This window comes from Eurypyga helias, unplaced genomic scaffold, assembly GCF_000690775.1.
Source record: "Eurypyga helias isolate BGI_N326 unplaced genomic scaffold, ASM69077v1 scaffold20729, whole genome shotgun sequence".
NCBI classification, from domain to species: Eukaryota; Metazoa; Chordata; class Aves; order Eurypygiformes; family Eurypygidae; genus Eurypyga; species Eurypyga helias.
This window is the reverse complement of record NW_010274200.1, coordinates 34,280-53,892: the sequence shown is the minus strand read 5'-3', so window position 1 is coordinate 53,892 and position 19,613 is coordinate 34,280. Positions and strand designations below refer to the sequence as shown.

Genomic DNA, 19,613 nt, shown 5'->3' with positions numbered 1-19,613 from the left:
AAAGAGAATTTTGCAGCCTTTTGCATGGAACTGAGTGGAGATATCCACCCACTATACATTGACTGATAAAAAGCTAAATGCCATTCTCTGGTCTATCAAAAATGGGTTTAGAAACATCCTGACTTCAGGTCAGCAGGATGTGGGAAAGTCATTCTCCAGGAGTCTGAAGAAGATGAATTCAGCATGTCATTGCATCATGTGCAGCTCTCTCATCAGCCTTCGGTTGGTAAAAAGGTCACAATTCCTTTCTGGCTTCTCATATATTTCTTGCTACTGTCTTGGTCTAACTTTAGTGGGCTGCCTTCCATTTCAGCTCAACCTCCATGCTGACACCAGCACATCAGAGCATGTGCTGTCCTTGATGGTGTGGGAGATATGGATGTTCCAGCTCCCCTAACATTCCCTGCCAGTTAAAAGAGTTGGAGGCCTTAGAGGAGGAATTTTAATAGCACATTCATGTCCCTCCAGCTTTCTCTGAGGCTGGCCAACTACGTAGAGACATTTCCGGTATGCTGGTCAGTGCCTTTGGAGAAGCTGGCAGAGCCCCAGCTGTCAAGGTAGATTGCATCCAGCTGATCCAGTGGGATTAGCAAGGATTATCATGAATGCTGTCTGTCAGTACGGAGGGGTTCTCGGCGAGGACTGCTTCTGGGACTGACCAAATGCGGAGTTCTTCTGGAACAGGTTTAGACACCAGAGAGCGGGTTGTGGGCATTGGATGCATCTCACAGAGGAAGGAAACAGGCAAGGCAATAGCTGACACTGTTTTTAGCAGCAACTTGAGAAAAGCTGGAATATCATGTTTCTGAGGCCTGGCTAAATTAATTTCCTGGCCCAGTCTCCCTGGACAGTGGAGTCGGCCATTTCTCCCAGAACTACCACTAAATAAATCAGCCTTTGAACTCATGGAGGAAGAAGGGGATTGACCAGGGGACTTGCTTCCTCCATCTTCAAGGTTGGACTGGGCCAGATGTTGGACAGCCTCCTCCAGTGCTTGTTCTTCAGCTAGGGACTTTACCAGATCTTCCTTGAAGAAGGTTTAGAGTGCCCTAAGCAGGGAATAGTCAAAGTCCATCAGGATGTGGAGATCCCTCCAAAGGCTGCTGGGACACAAGCTATGAGAGAGGAAGGACATTTAGCTTCGCTCACTGCCAGACCTTGAAAGCCCCTTATGTCACAGGTGTTTAGGCTGAGGTCTACCCTTTGGCTATCTGTGCAGCAGTTCTCTGCCTTTCTGCTAGCACTCCCAGTTATGTGGTGGGTTGTGCCCTTGTCTGGCCACAAGGGGAGGTGGTGCTAAGATAGTATTGCTGGTTAGCTGCATCTTCTCTGATGAAGTGTTTGAGCAGCAGCAAGTTCTGCAACTGCACTAGCTGGACATCTGTGAGGAAGGATGAGACGTGTCAGAAGAGCAGAACACGTTGATGGAGGTGGAGACTTTTTTCCAAGGGCCTGTAGTGGCAGGACAAGGTGTAAAGGGTTTAAATTGAAAGAGGGTAGATTCAGACTGGATGCCAGGAAGAAATTCTTCATGGAGTGGGTGGTGAGGCACTGGCTGCCCAGAGAAGTTGTGGATGGCCCATCCCTGGAAGTGTCCAAGGCCAGGCTGGATGAGGCTTTGAGCAACCCGGTCTAGTGGAAGGTGCCTCTGCCCGTAGCAGCAGGTTTTGTAACTATATGATCTTTAAGGTCCTTTGCAACCCAAACCATTCTGTGATTCCTCCCTGCTGGGAAGTGGTCACCACAATGAGTGACTCTCATATACTGAAACTCCTCCTGCCCTTGGCAGCAGTGCAGTTGCCTCTGTCTGCAGCCCTGGTCTGTGTGCTGCCAGATAAGCCCTGTAAACCAATTCATGCACATTAACCAGCTCTTCTCTGGGGTGGGTGCCTCTGGGTGTTTAAGCTAGCACTATCCCTGCACATGCACTTCATCCTGCACTCACGCTGCATCCTGCACTCTGTTGCCTGCCAAACCCCATCTTGTTACTCATATTCAATTGGAGGGATCAACAGTTATACCTGCAGGGAATTACTCCTCTATTTTGCATCCGTCACATCCCATCCTTTAGTGGGTGTTTCAGATGAGACTGTGATTTCTGTGATGTATTAAGGGGGAGAAATGGGGTTAATTGCAGACTGCTTTTGCCTCTGCTTCAGAAACATTGCATACGCAGCATTGCTGGCGACTTGTCCTTGACAATGCTTCCGGCTTTCCCAAGCCGTTTGTAGTCAGGTGAGCTTTAAACTGAACTTGTGGCTACACCATGATTGTGCCCTCATCCAACTTCTGTCACTCGGAGATCAAAGACTGTTTCCAGGCTGATACTTGCAACGCAGATGAGTTTGACTCTGCTTTTATCATCTGGAGTTAGGAGTTGTACTGTTCTTGTGTCAAAAACCTGGACAGCACTGTACTTGCCATCGGCAGACCCTGAGCAGAGAGATTTAGAGGAGGTTGGGGTGTTTGCCTTGTGGAGACTGGTAAGGAGGCTTGTCCTCTCTGAAGGCCTGCCTAGGAGGACATACAAAGGTAGTTGTTGGAGAAAAATCAAGCAGTGGAGGCTGAGAACCCAAGCAGGAACCAGCAGTGTAGCAGCTGAGTGGAGGTGAGGAGTTGGCCATGAAGGATTCCTGAAATGAAGACAAATAGTCTACAACTGTTGTGATAGTCAAATGCTCTCTTTTTACCCCTGTTCCTGTCAAGCAGGTAGTGGAACTACTTCTCTCCCTTGCAAAGAGATCAAAAAAGATAAACAAAGAGAAAGGAAAAGATGTTAAAGGTAGTGGAAACCGCAGGTGCTCAAGTCAGGTTGCATTCAGTTCATGTACTTCAATACTATTCATGACTGTGGCACAAGGTTTTTCCCTGGGTTAAAGAAAAAGGAGTAGCACATGTAGAAATAAGATGCCATTTTCACCCTGTTAACTCCTGCAGGATGAATATAAGCCAGAAAAGGCTTTGTCGGAGGAAGATCTGAAGAATGCAGTTAGTGTGCATCATGCGCTGGCATCCAAGGCAACAGAGTATGAGAAGAAACCCAATGTCCTCAAGCTTAAAACAGCAGATTGGAGGGTCCTGCTTTTCCAAGCCCAGTAAGTGTTCTCTTCTGATTAGCGCCAATAGTTGAGGAAAGAAAGCAGTGCCGAAGGAAGGGCAAATTCATGCCTGGGCAGGTAAAAACAGAGGCTTAAGAGGTTCAATCTGTTTATTTGATCGGAAATAAGATTAAGTAGTGATTTGATTAGAGTGCACAAGCAGTTCATGAGAAAGAAACATCAGGTTTTAAGAAGCTTTTTAATCTAGCTGAGAAAGGCATAACAAGATGCAGCAACTGGAAGCTGAAGCCACAGGAAATTCAATTTGGAAACAAGGCACAAAATTTTAACAGTCAGGGTGATTAATCATTGAAACAAATGACCGAAGGCAGTCTTGGATTTTGTGTCTCCTGATGTCATTGGGTCCTATCCAGATGTCTTTCTAGAAGATATGCTTTGGTCAGAAACAAAGTTACTATTTAATACAAGAATAATTTGATTAAGTTCTTCAGGATGTGATATCTGGACAGAACAGATGACCTGCCTTTTGCTTCTGACATTAAACACCTGTGCAGTAGTCCTGTGCATAAGCCCTTTTCTGCTGAGATCCATGTGAAGCCTCCTAGAGATCTGTGCTGTGCAGCAGAGCCGAGACCATAGGACATATGTCTGAATCAGTTCACTGGCTGGCTGTGTTGCCTGTGTCATTGGATTAGGAAAAGATGTGTGCTAGGGTGAGTTATGGACCTAATCATGAACCAGTCTGTGACTGAGATACCTGACACCAACTGCTTGCAAAGATAGACCAGAAGACTGAGTAGATTCTTAGACTTGTCCAGCTCTGGTTATTCTCACTTCTAAAATGCTGTGGAAGGGGTGAGAAAGAGCTAGAGGAGGCTGAGTCAACAGGTGCTTAATCTGTCTTTCTTCCCTAGGAGCCAAGAAGAAATGCAGACCTGGATTAACAAGATTAACTGTGTGGCTGCTGTCTTCTCTGCACCACCATTTCCAGCGGCAATTGGCTCTCAGAAGAAGTTCAGTCGCCCACTCCTGCCAGCCACCACAACAAAGCTATCTCAGGTGAGTTGTTTTTATATAGAGGGTAGGTGATGGTGATTTCTGTGGCTGACTGGAGACTGGATGGTCGTCCTTGGCATTGTTTTGTGGCTGTCACCACTGGAATTCCTAGGAGAAGGAGGCTTGCATGGACCTCTGCTAGCGAGGTAAATCTCTGCTTGTTGCCTTCTGGCTTGCTTCCTTCATGCAAGATTTGAAGTGGGGAGAGAGGAAGACTTCAATATAATTGTTCTGTATTTTTGAAGAAAAGAGACATTCACCAGTGTTTCTAGCATCAGATACAGAATTTTCATCCTGCAGTTATGGCTCTGCAGAAGACATTTCAAATATTGTCTGACTTGAGAGTTTATTGCCACTCATTTCAGAAGAAATGGACATACTTGAATTCTTTTGGTTATTGGGGTGATAAAAAGGTGAAAGCTGATGCATCAATTATGTTTCTCCCACAGTACTTTTCCAGACTCCAACCCTTATCATCTTGGGGATTTCCTATAAACTGTCTCTTACATGAGTGTCTTTGGTCTCCCTTTGTGATCACATAAGCTTTTAGCTTCCACAACATCCTGTGGCAGGGTGTTTCACAGCTCTAGTACTTCTTGTACAAAAAACCCCACCTACTTCTGCTTGTTTCAAACTGGCTGTGTCTGATGCTTGCATCTGTAGCTCTGTGTACTTCGAGAGCTGTGCTGCACGTCTGCAGTCCCTCATGCACTGGTAGGAACATGATAATGATTATACGTATTGATCATGTTGACAGAGTGGCAGAGATGATGGATCGTAATCCTAGGTGTCTATTTTATGAGTAACCTCCTGCAGCTTTTAAAGTCATCTGCCCATGCTGGCTTGCTTCTTAAATGCATTTTTTTCCCCATCTTCATAGCTTAGCAACACTCCTTAGAAACCACTATCTCATAATCTGCATTTCTCTAAGGGGGTGGGTTTTTTATGTCACCCCTGCTTTTTCCCTCTCTGTGGCAGAAGCTTTTCTTCATACAATGCAGTGATCCATCTTCTATTCTGGGTTAAAGTTTAAAACGTGTCTCATACAGAATAATAGTAACTTGTCTCATCCTTGTAGTTTTATCTTTTGCTCATGCATACCCTTTTTAAAATACAGTATGGGGCTTCAATAATTTACCCACAGTCACCAAAAAAAGCTTTTTTTACTCATCTTTGTTCGTGTGATTGTTCCATTTAGCATGTTGTTTCCTAGTTTCATTGTTTCCATTTAGTCTGGAAAAGAAAAAACAAATAGAACACAGCCCTGTGGTTTGTGTCTCGAGGAAGGGGAGACACAAAACGTGGAATAAGATAAGCTGATTTAGCTGAAGGCAAAAGAATGTTAAGTGTTCAAAGCAGATAAACTCAAAGGCAAGCAGAAACATGCCTGCCTTTATGTGTCAGTGTGGAAAAACTGCCAGCAGGCTCCTTCTCATTTGGCAGACAAAAAAATACAAATTGTCAAATCCCTGTGGTTGCTGTTTAGGATTCTGTGGGCTGAATAATGATGGACAGTACTTCTTCAAAGGGCCAGTTCCTGGTCAGGCAGAAGTTGGGATGCAGTGAGAACCTGGTCTAGTGCAAGGTGTCCCTGCCCATGGCAGGGGGGTTGGAACTAGATGATCTTTAAGGTCTCTTCCAACCCTAACCATTCTATGATTCTATGATTTGAGCAACCTAACATGGGTGAGGGAGAGAGGTTGAACATGACAGGTGTGCAAGATCATTGTACCAAGTTTGCTTTCCAGATCAGCTCAGTGTCTGATCTTGGTTTGGTTAATCCAACCAAAGAGGATGTGACAAAGCTGTATATAAAGGAACAACCAGTCTAGAAAAGATCTACTGGATGTTTTTCTTTTTTTTTTTCCCCTTTTTTTCTGAGAGTGTGCATGCACACACAAAAGCTCCAAAGGGTGGCTGCCCTGGAAATTACAGGTGCCAAATTAATAGCTGCTCAAAGACCTCCTGTAGAACTCAGTGCAACAGGATGTCACTGGGACCATGGATTCAGCACAACGTGAAGAGTGATTGTGCACTAAAAGAGATAGCAAGCAGATCCAGAGTAGTTACTAACAGCAACAAGAATTTTTGGCAGCCAATAGCAAGTGGTTTGAGCCCTACCACATATAGGTGGAGGCAAATTATCCCATGTTTCCTTCAGCAGTTCTCTTGCAAAAGGTTTGAAACACAAGATTATCTGGGGCGTAACTACCATCCTCTGTAGAAGTTTTCCCCCTTTCTGCTCTTCGCCACAGCTCGGTGAGTTGTGAGAGTTTCTGGGGCGACTCAACCTGCAGGCTTGTCCAAGCTAGGCTTGAAGGTGCAAGCTGTGCAGCCACACTGCTGGAGGGCAACTCTTTACAGCTGTCCCTTCCTCTGAGAGATAACAGATATGCGGGAGCTGAGCTGGGTGTTGCCTGCCGTTACGACGCTGGTTTAAGTCACTGAGATCTGCCTGATCATGTCGGTATTTTGGACTTAGCTAGTTCAAACATAATTTCAGATGTGAGCCTAGAAATGTCCAGAAGGCCATGCTGCACAAGCTCAAAACCTTCTGAGCTGAGGGAGGGTTAGCTGACAGATGGACTGAGGGAAGTGAGTGGGCTTGGGATCATGATAAAGGAAATTGCCTAGGAAGGGGGAGTAGTAGCTACTCACTGTTTCCAACTGCACAGTGGGATAAAAGCTGGTAGCAGCTTAGCAAAAGGAGGGATCTTGGGGATTGGACAGTGCTTCCTGTTCTGGACACATTGCATTGCTCTGAACAAATGGAAACTGCAGACCAGAGAGTGTTTGGTAGTGCAGAAATGGAAGGAAGGGCCCTGACTCCATGTCCTTTCTGTCCTGGAAGGAACCACTTTTTCATTGCAAAGACCTGAGGCAGGGTCTTCGCCTGTCTCATTCTGCCCTTCCTCTGACTGCATACACCTTAATTAATTTGCCAAAAAATGCGTTAGAGCAGCAGTGTCATGTTGTCAGTAATGCTCTGCAGCAAGAAGCTTCTGTTGCTCTCAGCAAGGTGAGGGATGACAGGTTTGCTGTCCTTCCCAGCGGCATCTGCTAGCTGCTGAGGTTTTCTGCAAACTTGGCCTCTTTGCTTGGGTGCGTTTGAGAGAGCTGGTGGGGACAGAGCTCTGGGATAACAGACCTTATCAATCTAATTAAAATTAGTTGAAGGAAAGAAGGAGAGAAAGAAACTACTTGGTATTATTGTACAGGGATCTCTCTTTGTTTTCCTTCGCTTATGGAATATTTTAGATTCTGTCACTTAAATGTCTAATGTTTCTGAAGGATGAACAGCTGAAGTCCCATGAAGCTAAGCTGAAGCAGATCTCCACTGAGCTGGCTGAACATCGCTCCTATCCTCCTGACAAGAAGCTCAAAGGGAAGGAAGTAGATGATTATAAACTGAAGGACCACTATCTGGAGTTTGAGGTATGTGTGGGAAATATTATTGCTTTTACATGTGGATGAGGCAGTTGATCTTATACTTGGGGTACAGTCTTAAAGTACTATGTTCTTGTTAGACGGATAGGATACAGCAATCCCAGAAGTTGGGACATGGCTTCTTTTTCTGATAAGAACTTGCTGTAACCTTAACCGTGAATTTGGCTCCTTATCTGTAAAATGGAGGATAAAAATGTGACCATTTGTCCTTGCCTGATGTATCTGTTTGAAGAGATGATGAGGTCTTCAGGCAGGATCTGTCTCGTGTTGTAAGACTCTGTGTTGCCTAGTGTGTTGGCACCCCAGTCTTTATGGAATGACTGCATTCTGCAGTAATGCAGATCATGATAATTGTCTTCCATTTGTATGTTCTAAAGCAACTGCTCTTCTAAAATTGTTGTCATAGGCATGCCTCATCAGAGCCGTTAGTGTTGTGTACCAGTGAGCTAGATGTTAGGAAAAGATGGAGAAGGGTAGAATTAAAGATCCTAGGACTGAGTGATGCAACATAGGCAGCTGCATTAGCAGATTGTTCTGAATATCTGACAGCCGCTTTTATCCATCATGGTGTCTGCCACACTGCAGGGCTATTTGCGGGGGGTTCAGCAACCCACCAGGTGCCTGGTATTTTTCATGGCTGCACCTTTGAGTTTTTTCCCCCAGAACTGTGAGTCAGTGTTGCCTTGGGTCTGAAAGGATCCTACTCTAGATAGGCACTGCCTGGCAAGCAAAATCCATAGTCTGAAAAAGAAAAGGACAGGTAAGACTGAAGTCAGAGAGAACATCAGAGGAGATGCTCAAGGCAACACAAGCCTCCAGAACTAAGTAAGCCTCCTGGCATGTGTTACATGAGTTTCTTTTGGAGGAGGTCTTTTTACTCCTGGGCTTGACTAGTTGTATACTTCTGCTTTTGCAGAAGGTGGTAACTGCTGTGTTGAGTTTGACTTTTCCATAGCTCTGGGCTACATTGCATACAGTGAACTCAAGATGTTTTGTATAGAAGTTTTGCTACTGTTTTGTAAGTGGACCACAGTTGGCCAGTTTGTTATTCCACATTCCATATACCTGGAATGGTCTGACCAATGATCAAATGAAGAAGCAGTGGACAGGGCTGGAAAGCAGAGGATTCACAGTGACATGAACAGGAGAGACTACATAATCAATAAAACAGGGCCGAAGTGAGGTGATGGGATAGCTTACATGACTGAAGTACTGCCAGGATACAGGCCTTTTAGAAAGGACAGGCAGAGGTGGCAAGGAAGGGGAGTCACCCCTTGTGTGAGGGATTAGTAGGCACACATGAAACATTGCCTAAGGAAGTGTGATGAGCCAGCTGAGAGCTTGGGGGTCAGGATTAGTGGGCACACCATGTGAGAACACTAGAAGAAACCTTGCGTTTGCAGGCCTTGGACTTCATGAGGAACTTCAACGCCCCTATATCTTCTGGAGGGACAACACACCAGGGCACAAGCAATCCAGGACATTTCTGGAGTGTGTTGACAACTCCTAACACAGGTGACTGAGCAGCAGACAAAGAGAGGTACTTCGTTGGGCCTCACGCTTATAAACTAGGAAGAACTGACTGGGGATATGAAAGTCAGAGGCAACCATGGCAGCAGTGATCACAAGATGTTGGACTTCATGATCCTGAAAGGAGGTGTCCAAGTAAAAAGGAGGATCATAACCCTGGACTTCAGGAGAGCTGATTTTGGCCTATTCAGGGGCCTACTTGGAAGAATCCCGTTAGGTATGGGCTTGAGGGTCAGAGAGCTTTGGGAGAGCTGGTCACATTTGAAGGCTCAGGAACCCTGGCAAGCAAGAAGCCAAGCAAAGGTGGCAGAAGGCCTTTATGCATGAACAAGGTATTCCTGGCAAAACTCCACCATAAAAAGGAAGTGTGCAGGAGGTGGAAGCAGTGGCAGGTGACACAGGAGGAACAGAGATACTTTTCAAGCATGTAGAATTGCATTTAGGAAGGCCAAAATCCATATGGAGTTGAATCTGGCAAAAGATGTGAAGGACAAGAAGAAAGGCTTCTACAGGTACATTAACAGCAGGACAGCTAGGGAAAATATGGGGCCTAGTTGTGGCCCACAATAGGTCAGGGAACCTGGTTACAAAGAACAGAGAAAGGCCAGGATACTCTTGTCTGGGTCTCTTCCGGTAAGATGAGCTTTCAGCAGTCACAAATACATGAGCCCAGTGAGAAAATCTGGAGCAAGAAAGACTTAACCCTTGGTGAAGGATGATAAAGTTAGGAAATATTTAAACTGGACATATGTAAGTACATGGGCATCTGATGGGATGCATCCATGAGCGCTGAGGGAGCTGGATGATGTCATTGTAAGGCCACTCTTGATTACATTTGAAAGGTCATGGTGACCTGAGGTTCCTGAGGACTGGAGGAAAGCCATTGTCATTCATGAAAGGCAAAGAGGAAGGTCCAGGGAACTACAGGCTGGTCAGCTGCTTCTCCGTCCATGGGAAGATGATGGGGTGAATTCTCCTGGAAATCACTTTCCAGATAAAAACAAGAAGGTGATTGTGAGTAATCAACATGACTTTATGGATGGGAAATCATGCCTCACCATCATGATAGCCTTTTACAATGAGATGTCTGGTGTGATGGATGAGGGGAGAACAGTGGATATTGTTCATTCTTGACTTTAATAAGGATTTGACATTGTCTTCTCTAACATCCTCATAGACAATCTGATGAAGTGTGGACTAGGAAATCACCAGTAAGCTGGTTTGGAAATTGGCTGAACAATTGAGATTAAAGGGTTGTGATCAATGGCACAAGGTCAGTTTGGAACACAGCACTCGGATGTACAGAGCAAGCCACTCACTTTGATTCTCTAGGGGCTCTTGTGCAACGTGGGAGAGCAAACAGTTTCTTGGATTTGGGTCCTTGATGCAAAGTTTATTTTCTGTCACTTCTAGAAGCATGATGAGTTAGAATGAAATGTAGGCTGATGTGTTAGATGTTGTTAGATTGATGGAGGAGGAGATTGTTGTGGGGTTTTTTTTCTATTTTCTGTCAATTTTAATCATGGTGGTCTTTAGAGAATTCATTGGGTACCTCAGTACAAAGCAGGACCAGTACATCCCAGGACACAGAAGATGTCTTCTTCTCTAGTGAGCGCCTTGAACAGCAGTTGAGCTGTGCAGGCAAGTGGTGGCACCAACCACACCACCTTCACACCAACTTCAGTTGTGCGCGAGCTGGTGATTCAGGGTGCTGCTGTGCAATGCAGTGTTACCTTCACATGGAGCACAGATTTTTTCAGGTCATGTTGAATAGCCAGTTTTAAAAAAAAAAAAAAAAGTGAGCTGTATGAAAATTCAGTGTAAACTTTCCCCTGGTTTGGGGGCTTCCTGACCTTTCCTTCAGAACAGGGTCAGGCAGGAGCTGGTGACAGACCTTATTGCGTGTGGTCAAAGCAAAGGGCAAGAGGCAGGTGAGGCAGTATTTTGTACTTGGCTCTCTCGGGCTGTACCTTCAGGCCAGACCTTGCATCCACGTGTGAAGAACCATGCTGATACATCTCCAGAAGCATACCAAAAATGCCTGTGAGTCCAAAGGAAGCAGTGTAGTCCCATTAGGAAGGAAGAAGCCAGATTCCTTTTCTGTAGGCCCTTGTAATTCCTTTTTGTTCACCCACCACCGTTCCCTTCATTCTTGTTCCTGATGAAAGACACATGAGGTGTCATTTCCCTCTCAGGCGAGGTGAACCAGGAGGTGCCCAGTCCTTGTTTCTTCTTGCTGCTGTCTTTGCTTGCTGTATGAGGAAGTACTGCTTCAGATGTTGGTTGCTCATTGCAGCAAATTTATGGTTTGAGAGAAATCTTTTGAGTGCTGTCAGGTGAGAGGTGGAGCCGGAAGTTTGATAGGTGGCTACCTAATCTCTTCATTATGTGCATTCTTTCTTCAGAGATAGTGTTGCAAAAGCTTTTGAATGGTTTTAACTTCTGTGGTTTTACTTTCCTGACAGAATTTTCCAGATTATTTTAAGGAAAGATTTCCACCAGCTTTAATACCTAACTTCAAATGTCAGATCACTAAAAAAGCAAGCTTGCTGCAATTGAAATCAAAATAGAAACTTCCAAATGTGTTGCTTAATTGCAATAGAATTCATGGGCCCACAAAGTCCCAGTGCAAAATGGCCATTGGCAGACGTACAGGGTAGAAACTGGTCCTGGTTTTCTGTTCTGATTGCCGGGTCTTGTGACCCTGGTGGTATTTACTGGATGAACAAAAAGCAGAAGTCTGTATGACAATAAAGTCCCTCTCTCCCTTGATGAGTATTATGCTGATCCCAGGCTTAGAGCATTGGCTTGCCTTGCCTTCTGCAGAGGTGTCCTGTTTGTTGTGTGATGAATCATTCATAAGCCCAGTGCATCATCATCAGGGTTCTGCTTGCTTTTTCTCCCATTTCCTTTCTTATTGAATGACACATCTTACCTGCTTCATGTGTTTGTCTCTTGCATTGTGGAGCTGGAGCTGCAGATATGAAATTGATAAGAATGCTTTTTTTATTTAATTTTCAGGTGGATTCTTTTATGATCCTTCTCTTTGAGGTTTTGTTTATTCAGAGGACTCTTTGGAAACCCAGTCACGTTCTCTCCTTTTTTTTTTCCCCCTTTATATTCCACACTTCAAAGCAGTTACCAAGCTTTTTGACTTCCTGCCCTCAAATAAGTGTTATTACCAGAACTTTATTATTTTATTATAAATGCAAAGAATTTTTCTTAAACACTTTTTCCTCTGTCAGGAACATAATAGTTAGGCAACTGTTTTGCCACTTTGAAATACAAATTACCAATTGGTACTGATATTTACATCATCTTTCCCTGGCCCCCAGCTCACTGAGATCACCTTAATTATAATGCCTGAACCATGTCTGTAGTGGACATGTCAGGGGCAGGTTATTAAACAAATCCTAAGAGGTTAGTTGCTCTGTTCTTGGGACCTCCTGCCACAGCTTCTGTTTTTGAGACCCTGTAGGGATCTTCTGTTAATGTACCCTCATTTTGTTGGTTGCTGAGATGTTCTGAGCACATAGATATTATTGTGGCACATGGAGCAAAATCTTCTGTTGAACAGGGAAAGCTCTGCTCCAGACAAGAAATAGAACAAGTGGACATGGGGCACAATAAAATGAACTTTTTCCAGTTGAAAAATACCTGTGTCTGGACAGAGAGCAAGCTTTATGATTCCCCATGAGTGGCCCTGTCAGAGGAACATGCCATGCTGCTGTCACAGCTCTCTCATCTGCCCGTGTGTTTTAAGGTCTGGCCTTGCAGAGCATCACAGGCCCGATGATGGCCAAGTTGGTACAGCCTGAGCTTAGCAGGTCCCTGCTTTGTTTTCTCCTGGTAGGCTGAAGCAAGTAAAGCAGGACCTGCTGGCAGGAGTGGAGGGTCACAGGGGAGAGCTGCAGCCAACCAGACCAGGATTTTTGTTGTACCTTAGTTTGCTGCACTTTATCTCCATGCCTTCATGGGGCACATAACATCTCGGTATGTGTGAGCACGGAACATGACTCAGTGTGACTAAGGTCAGCAATTCCTCACTCTGTGTCATTACTTGGAAATCACCATGCGCTCCAGCACCATTCAGCAGAGCCCTGGGATTTGTGTGCTGCAGAACTCAGTGCCTCTAAATTGCACAGGACCCCTGGGCTCAGCCTGACTGAAATTCTTCTTGTACAGTGTAATTTACATTAGACCACCATTGTTCATGTCCACATTAGGCACCATTGTTCGCATCCGTATTAGGCTCCTGGCTTTCAAGGCCAGCATAAACCATTATCCAGTCGGTCTTTCAAGGGCTTCTGCAGAATTTCTTCCAGACTGATGTGGGCTTTTCTTTATTTCCCAGAAAAATCGCTATGAGATTTACGTTGGCCTCCTGAAAGAAGGGGTGAAGGAGCTGCTGAGTGTAGGAGAGAACGATGCACCAGGACTGAAGAAATCCCACTCGAGTCCATCCTTGAATCAGGAGTCTCCAGTTAGTGCCAAGGTGAAACGCAATGTCTCGGAGAGGAAGGACTACAGGCCAGAAACACCCAGCATTAAGCAGAATGTCACTTAGGGTGGAAACGACAGCTAGGGGAACAGCCATGCAGCAAAGTACCGGTGGTCAAAATTTTTTCATTTAATAACCTGTCATTCACAAAAAAATAAGTGCATCTGCCTGAATGGGGTGTTAGTGACATTTTCTATTGTATATTTTGCTGTTTCTGTGCAGATTGTGGGAGATGTCTTTGCTCCTGCTTTGCTTTGTTAATTTATCATTTAGCAATTGAAGCATCAGGACTTTCTCGTGTTGTTCTGTTTCTAAAGGAGCAGGGGGAGGGGTAGAGCGCTGTGACGTATATTCTCTCTCTTCCCTGTTTATCTCCTCCCATTGGCACGTGGCTTTCATCTCTCAAGTCACTTGTCACTTTATTTACGTGGTGGGTGGGAAAAGCAACTGGATAAATGCTGCAGTGCTGTAAATGCGAGCTGTAGCTGTGAGAAAAGCTGTGCAAACAGGCAGCTGCACAAGGCTGACTGGACCCTAGGGTGCTGGGAACACTGGTTTCCTGATGATGCAGGGCATGCTGGTCCTGGTTACTTAGAAGGGAGTGCTACAGTGAATAGTCACTGTTACTTACCATTCTTGCATTGACCCTGGACCCATGAGCCTGCTGGAATGAAACCTGGAAACCCCTGGTAATGCCAGGATGACAGCATTGGAATAATTTGTTTGCTTCCTTCCAAGCAAAGAGTCTTCTCCTGAGTTAGCAGGCAGGAGGAGGTATCCAAACCTGTGCTGTCTCTGCAGTCAGAGAGATAAAGGGTTATGCAGTTGGAATGCCTACTTGGGTCTTAAATTTATTTGCGGAGGAGGCTGCTGTAGATGTCAGCCATTAGCGTTGTATTTTAAAGACAAAGGGCCTCTGTGTAGTTTTTAACTATATGGTCTCACTTAGCTGCTATATGGAGCCTTATGATATAGTGTGCCCCGATGCTCCCCCTTCCAGGGGTTTCCTTGTTGGTGTGCACAGATAGGTGTTTGTAATTTCTGTGCTTGTGACAAAGCACTTTGCCTTTTCTCTTTAGGAAGGGATTTTCCTCAGCTCTCTATTTCCCTGCTTTAGCTCATATACAGCTGGAAGAGGCTGGTGCAGACTGGAGAACGGGACAGACCTGTCCTTGCTGCTTGCCAGGGTTTGATGCTGTCCTGGCTACACTGTGCCTGGAGGCCAGCATAAGGCAGCCTCAGCTTTGGCAGATCCTACCCTCCATGCCCAGGAACCAGCTCCTGTGTACCCTGTGCTAGGCTTTCAGAGGGGAGCGCAGGATGGGGAGACCACCGTGGGTAGAGCTTTCAATACCTGAAAGCCCCATTTATGCCACAGACCCTTGGTGTGGCCAGCAGTCTTCAGACATGGGGAGTAGAAAGATGATGTGAAAATAATTTTCCTGCTTCTCAGCCCCTCTTGCCTGGGCAGCATCACGGCTCTGCAGAGAGCGCTGGCTCACCTGTTACATAACACCCTGGGTTTTAATCTTGAGCTTGATAGTGGCCTGCTGGGTGAGATTGGACAGGTCTCTCCATTTTTTTCTCACCCTTCCCCTATGCAGAGTAGTACAAGCAAACTGGTCTTTCCCACAGAACACCTTGGGAGGTAATGTTGAGGGCCGGCTGAAAATTGGTTGGTGCTGTTATTTTTGTTGTGCCTGGCACATTCCTGATGGATGTAATTCTTAATGCATAAAGAAACGTCAAGATCAGTGCAAGGACTGTTTAGAAATGCGCTGGTGTTTCCAGCCCAAGTAGTTGAAGGGCCGCACATCAAAAAAATTACCACCTGAGTGGATTTGTGCTCTGCCAGACTTCCAGAAGGGTCCAAGTCAATTAATCTAGTGTATTGAACTGCCAGTTCAGTGGGCAGGACAGAGCGTGATCAAAGAGAGAAGGACGTTAACAGGCGCCACATGCTTTGCCTCCCCCACTGAGGACCACCATGCGACAGCTTTCCTGGTGGTGTGCTCACTGATGGTGTAATGAAGATGTCGCATCTCAGTTGCTGGGAGGTGTTGGAGCAAATCGATCCTTGCAGTTGCAGCCCATTGGCAAAACCAGATGGGACTGTTTCCATGTATGATGTTGGGATGCGCACACATCTGAGAGTGGCTGCTCCATGCTAGCAGTCAGGAGGTCATCCCCTAACCCTGACAGCGTTGCTGAAAACTGCAGAGACCTGGTTAGAAACCATTAGGGTTTCCTCAGCTCTGGGGCTTTAGAAGTAGTGCACGCCTATGGTGGAGCAAACATTCCCGGAGAGAGAGACCTTCTGCTGCTGGAGCCGACAGGATGTGGTGCAGCACCCTGTGTTAGGAAACTCGGCGTAGGCAGGTGCATGATAGTGCTCATTGGGAGGGATTGTTTGAATTAATCAAGTGTGGTAGATCAACAGCTCGTGGAGGGGAAACAAAGCCAGGACATCCCTGCAGCTGTTCATCGTGCTCTGGTGGTTTAAAACAAACCGGCTGAGGAGAGAGAAGAAATTCATTTGGGGACTGCTGACTGCACGTTTGAGAAGAAAACTTGCCCTGTCTTAGATACGGCATTAGGAAGCATGCGGCAGAAAAAATGTGCCGATTTGTAAATGGCCCCTGCTTGGCTGTCAGGGCGGGGTTGCCTAGATGAGCTTTTTGAAAGCAGGCTGGGACACGCCGAGCAAACCTCTTGTGATTATGGACTGCAGTGCTTTCAAAGGCAAAGAACTGACATTTAACTTTTTTTCCTCCCGCCTTTTAAAATATTCTGGTTCCTGTAGACTGCAGTTAAATTGCTGAGCTCAAAAAGAAATTATTCCTGTAAAATGTGTTTCTCAGCTTTGACACAGAAACTGGATAATTCCTCTGCAAAGTCATTGCAGATGAGGTGATTTGAAGCAATAGGAAAAATCAAAAAGTGAACTGCAAATTTTTTTATTTTGTCCATTTTTCATTATTTATTCTCTATTTCTATGTATACTTGTAAACGGATTAGGGTACATTTTTTAAGTCTCATCTGGGCTTAGCAAATGCAATTTTTCACTGCATTTTTTAGACATTAAACATTTGTTGAGCTTGTAGTGCTCTTGCTGAGACTGCTGAGGTGTGTGGATTAGTTTACTGAGAATTTGTCAGGTTCTGCTCAAGTTTTAATTAATGCCATTTTGCTCCATTGCTTTACAAATTCTAGGCATCCCAGGCACCCATGTGAAAATGCGTATTTCTGAGGCTGAGAGAAAAAGGTGATCCTGTTGTGAATGCCTAAGGCTCCTGGACGCCCTTGGGAATAGGATCATCTACTAAGCAGTATTGTACCTTGCTTTTTTTCTCTCCCTGATTCTGTTGTAAAGGGCTGGGGGACTGGTTCTCTGGAGGTCTCAGCAGTGAATCTTCTTGGGTGGCATCACTGAGAGTCTGCCCAGGTAGTGTTGGATGGTACCTGGTACCCCCGCCTTTCCTTGCTGAAATGTTTGCCTTTCGATCAGCACTTGATCTCACCTGCTCAGGAGCTCCTGTTGCAATATGTAAGGATACTCTGCTGATTTCCAGCCCTTGTTCCCTGCATGGGAACCCCATGGTTCACTGCATCACCCCTCTCAAAATGCAGACAGAAGTCCTGGAGGGACCCATGCTGCTCAGATGCATTGCTGGTTGCTCACCCTCCAGAGGCTGGACCATGTCCTCTCCCTGCTGAGGGAGCGAAGGCAGGAGAGGACATCACTGGGGCTGCACCTGGCAGCAGAGAGGCGAGGAAGGGCAAAATTACCTTTCCCTCTCCCCACTCACCAACCAGAGCAGGCAAGATACTCTCCTGAAGCCAAAACCATGCTCTTCTCTGTGAGCCAGCAGGTTGCAGGGGTCTGGTTGAGATGGTTTTCGTTCAGCAGCGGCTGCAAGAGAGTCTCTGGGCCAGCTGTATGTTTGTGTGCGATTTGCAGATAAATCACGCATGGACCAGTGAACATGACTACAGCTTTTTAATCCAGTATTTATGTTGTGTCTTTAATTGATGTAGAGAGATAAGTCAGCCAGCAGAGTGATTAATGCAGCAGAGCTGTGGGGGAGCGGCGTTCAGCTGTGACGCTGACTCAGAAAGTTTTTCATCTATGGCCAGCTACTTGCAAATGGGTACCACAAGCTTTTTAAGGGCTTGTAACATCTCACCCCTTAAGTGCTTTCCCTCTGATCCTGCCTGCTCTCAGGGTGCAGTCTGTCCCAGTCTGGGGGTTCTCCTGGAGAGTGGTGCTCAGTGCAGCCCTGCGTTGCACAGGAGTTCGGAGAAGCCGACCTCTGGAGGCTAGGGTTGTTTGATGACTTTTCACAGCCCCAGTGCCTTCCAGTAACAAGGCAGGTTGTTCTTCTGGCTTGAAACAGTCAATATTTTTGCCTTTCTCCAGTGGGGAGTGAGGTTCTTGCTTGATTAGATCAGCCTCTTCGTTGACGAGGTGGTTGTGGTAGTGGAGAAAGTCAAAGGTGGCAGGGTTATCACTGAGCTGCTTCTGGAGGCACTGCATAGCAGTGTTCTTTCTAAATGCAGGGAAGGCTTTTCTCTGCAGACGGTATACCACTTACCACGTCTGCATTCTCCATCCCTAAATCAATTTTGGCCTTATCACAGTTAGTCTGACAGCTCCTCCTCCTTTTCTGTCAAGCTGCTCCTGTCTGTCATCTTAGCACCTCAGCTGCTTCTGTATAACAGGTCTCTTTCCTTCCATGCTTGCAGAAATCCAGAAAATTTGACTGTCCCATCTTGCCTTGAGAAAACCTATTCTGAAGCAGTGCTGCATTGAATGGATAACCCTGCAAACAGCTTTTACATTCTGCGTGTTGGTAGCCTATGTTTGCAGCCACAGTTACAGCAGGGAGGTGCGAGAAGGAGTTTTGGACTGCTATGATCCTCTACTGTTACACTGCAGGGACACAAGGTCCTCCCCACACTCAGACCAGACACTTGTGACATTCTTAGCCTCCTTTCCAAAAGTCTTGGAGGCAGAGGCAGCCCAAGCTGTGGGTGAACTTTAAAATGTTGTTTCGCAAGGAGTTGGGTACTTACCAAATCAGGCCATAGACGTTGCAGCCTTTTGGGAAGCTGTGTGTGGGTAAATAAATAAATAAATATTACTTTTTCAACTGGTGCACCTCAAGCACAGAGAGGTGATATCCAGGTTGTCAGAAACACTAGCTGCTTCTGCAGAGGCAGACAGTATACACATGTCATCTCAAGCAATCTTCCAGCTTGCTGCTTGTTTAATACTTTCCCCAGTATTGCCCTCCTTGGGCTCCAGGAGCCCATCTGCTCTGAGTTGTGAAGCCCACATTTCTCCCCAGAGCATGACCATGAGCTTCCCAGCATGTGTTCCCAGTATCTAATATCTAGGCTACCTAGAGGGACGAGACAAAGAAGCTGCCTCAGGAATTTCTTCAAGAGCTTTCTCCAGCTTGCACTTCTTAGAGGATATTGTCAGTGCACATAGAAGGAGTATGCCTGGCCTCTCCTCTCTAGCAGAGCTCTCCCAGCCGCAGAGGTGTAGTATAGTGAGCTCTTCACCTGGAGCTTCACCCTGTGGGACTTGAGCATTTGCTCCAGCAAGAGGCTTGGTCAGCCTGCAGGGAAATGATACCACCACCTAAGCTGAGCACCAGTGTGCAGGACGATGATACTGTAGGAAGGCAGTTGGAAAGTCAGTGCCACCCTCCATGGCTGTTCACCTACAGTGGACTGTGTGCTTGAGAATTGCCCTCAGTGCTGGGGGTTATTAAAAATGCTGACTTCCTTTTCAACCTACACTGTGCTGCTTGATGTCCCTACCCCATGCCTCTTTTCTCTCTGGTGACAGCAGCACCCTCAGCCAGGATCCCACAGTCTCATTGTTACGAGGCCAGTTTAAGTAAGAGCAAGGACAACCTGCAGGGAAATATGTCCGGATGCCCTCTGGCAGTATCTGCTCTCCTGTTGGCAGCATCCAGTTGAAGAGTTAAAGGAGGCAGGCTCAGCCC

General features: G+C 46.0%; 1 protein-coding gene across 1 annotated transcript in view; it reads left to right on the top strand.

The window, feature by feature from the left end:
* The window catches only part of LOC104503899 (PH and SEC7 domain-containing protein 3-like), a 36,887-nt gene extending 23,228 nt beyond the window's left edge, over window positions 1-13,659 (top strand). Inside the window, exons 5-8 of the mRNA XM_010159753.1 lie at window positions 2,938-3,095; window positions 3,974-4,118; window positions 7,407-7,550; window positions 13,447-13,659. Of these exons, the coding sequence (XP_010158055.1) occupies window positions 2,938-3,095; window positions 3,974-4,118; window positions 7,407-7,550; window positions 13,447-13,659 (660 nt within the window). The remainder of the gene's footprint in view (window positions 1-2,937; window positions 3,096-3,973; window positions 4,119-7,406; window positions 7,551-13,446) is intronic.
* The last annotated feature ends 5,954 nt before the right edge of the window (window positions 13,660-19,613 follow it).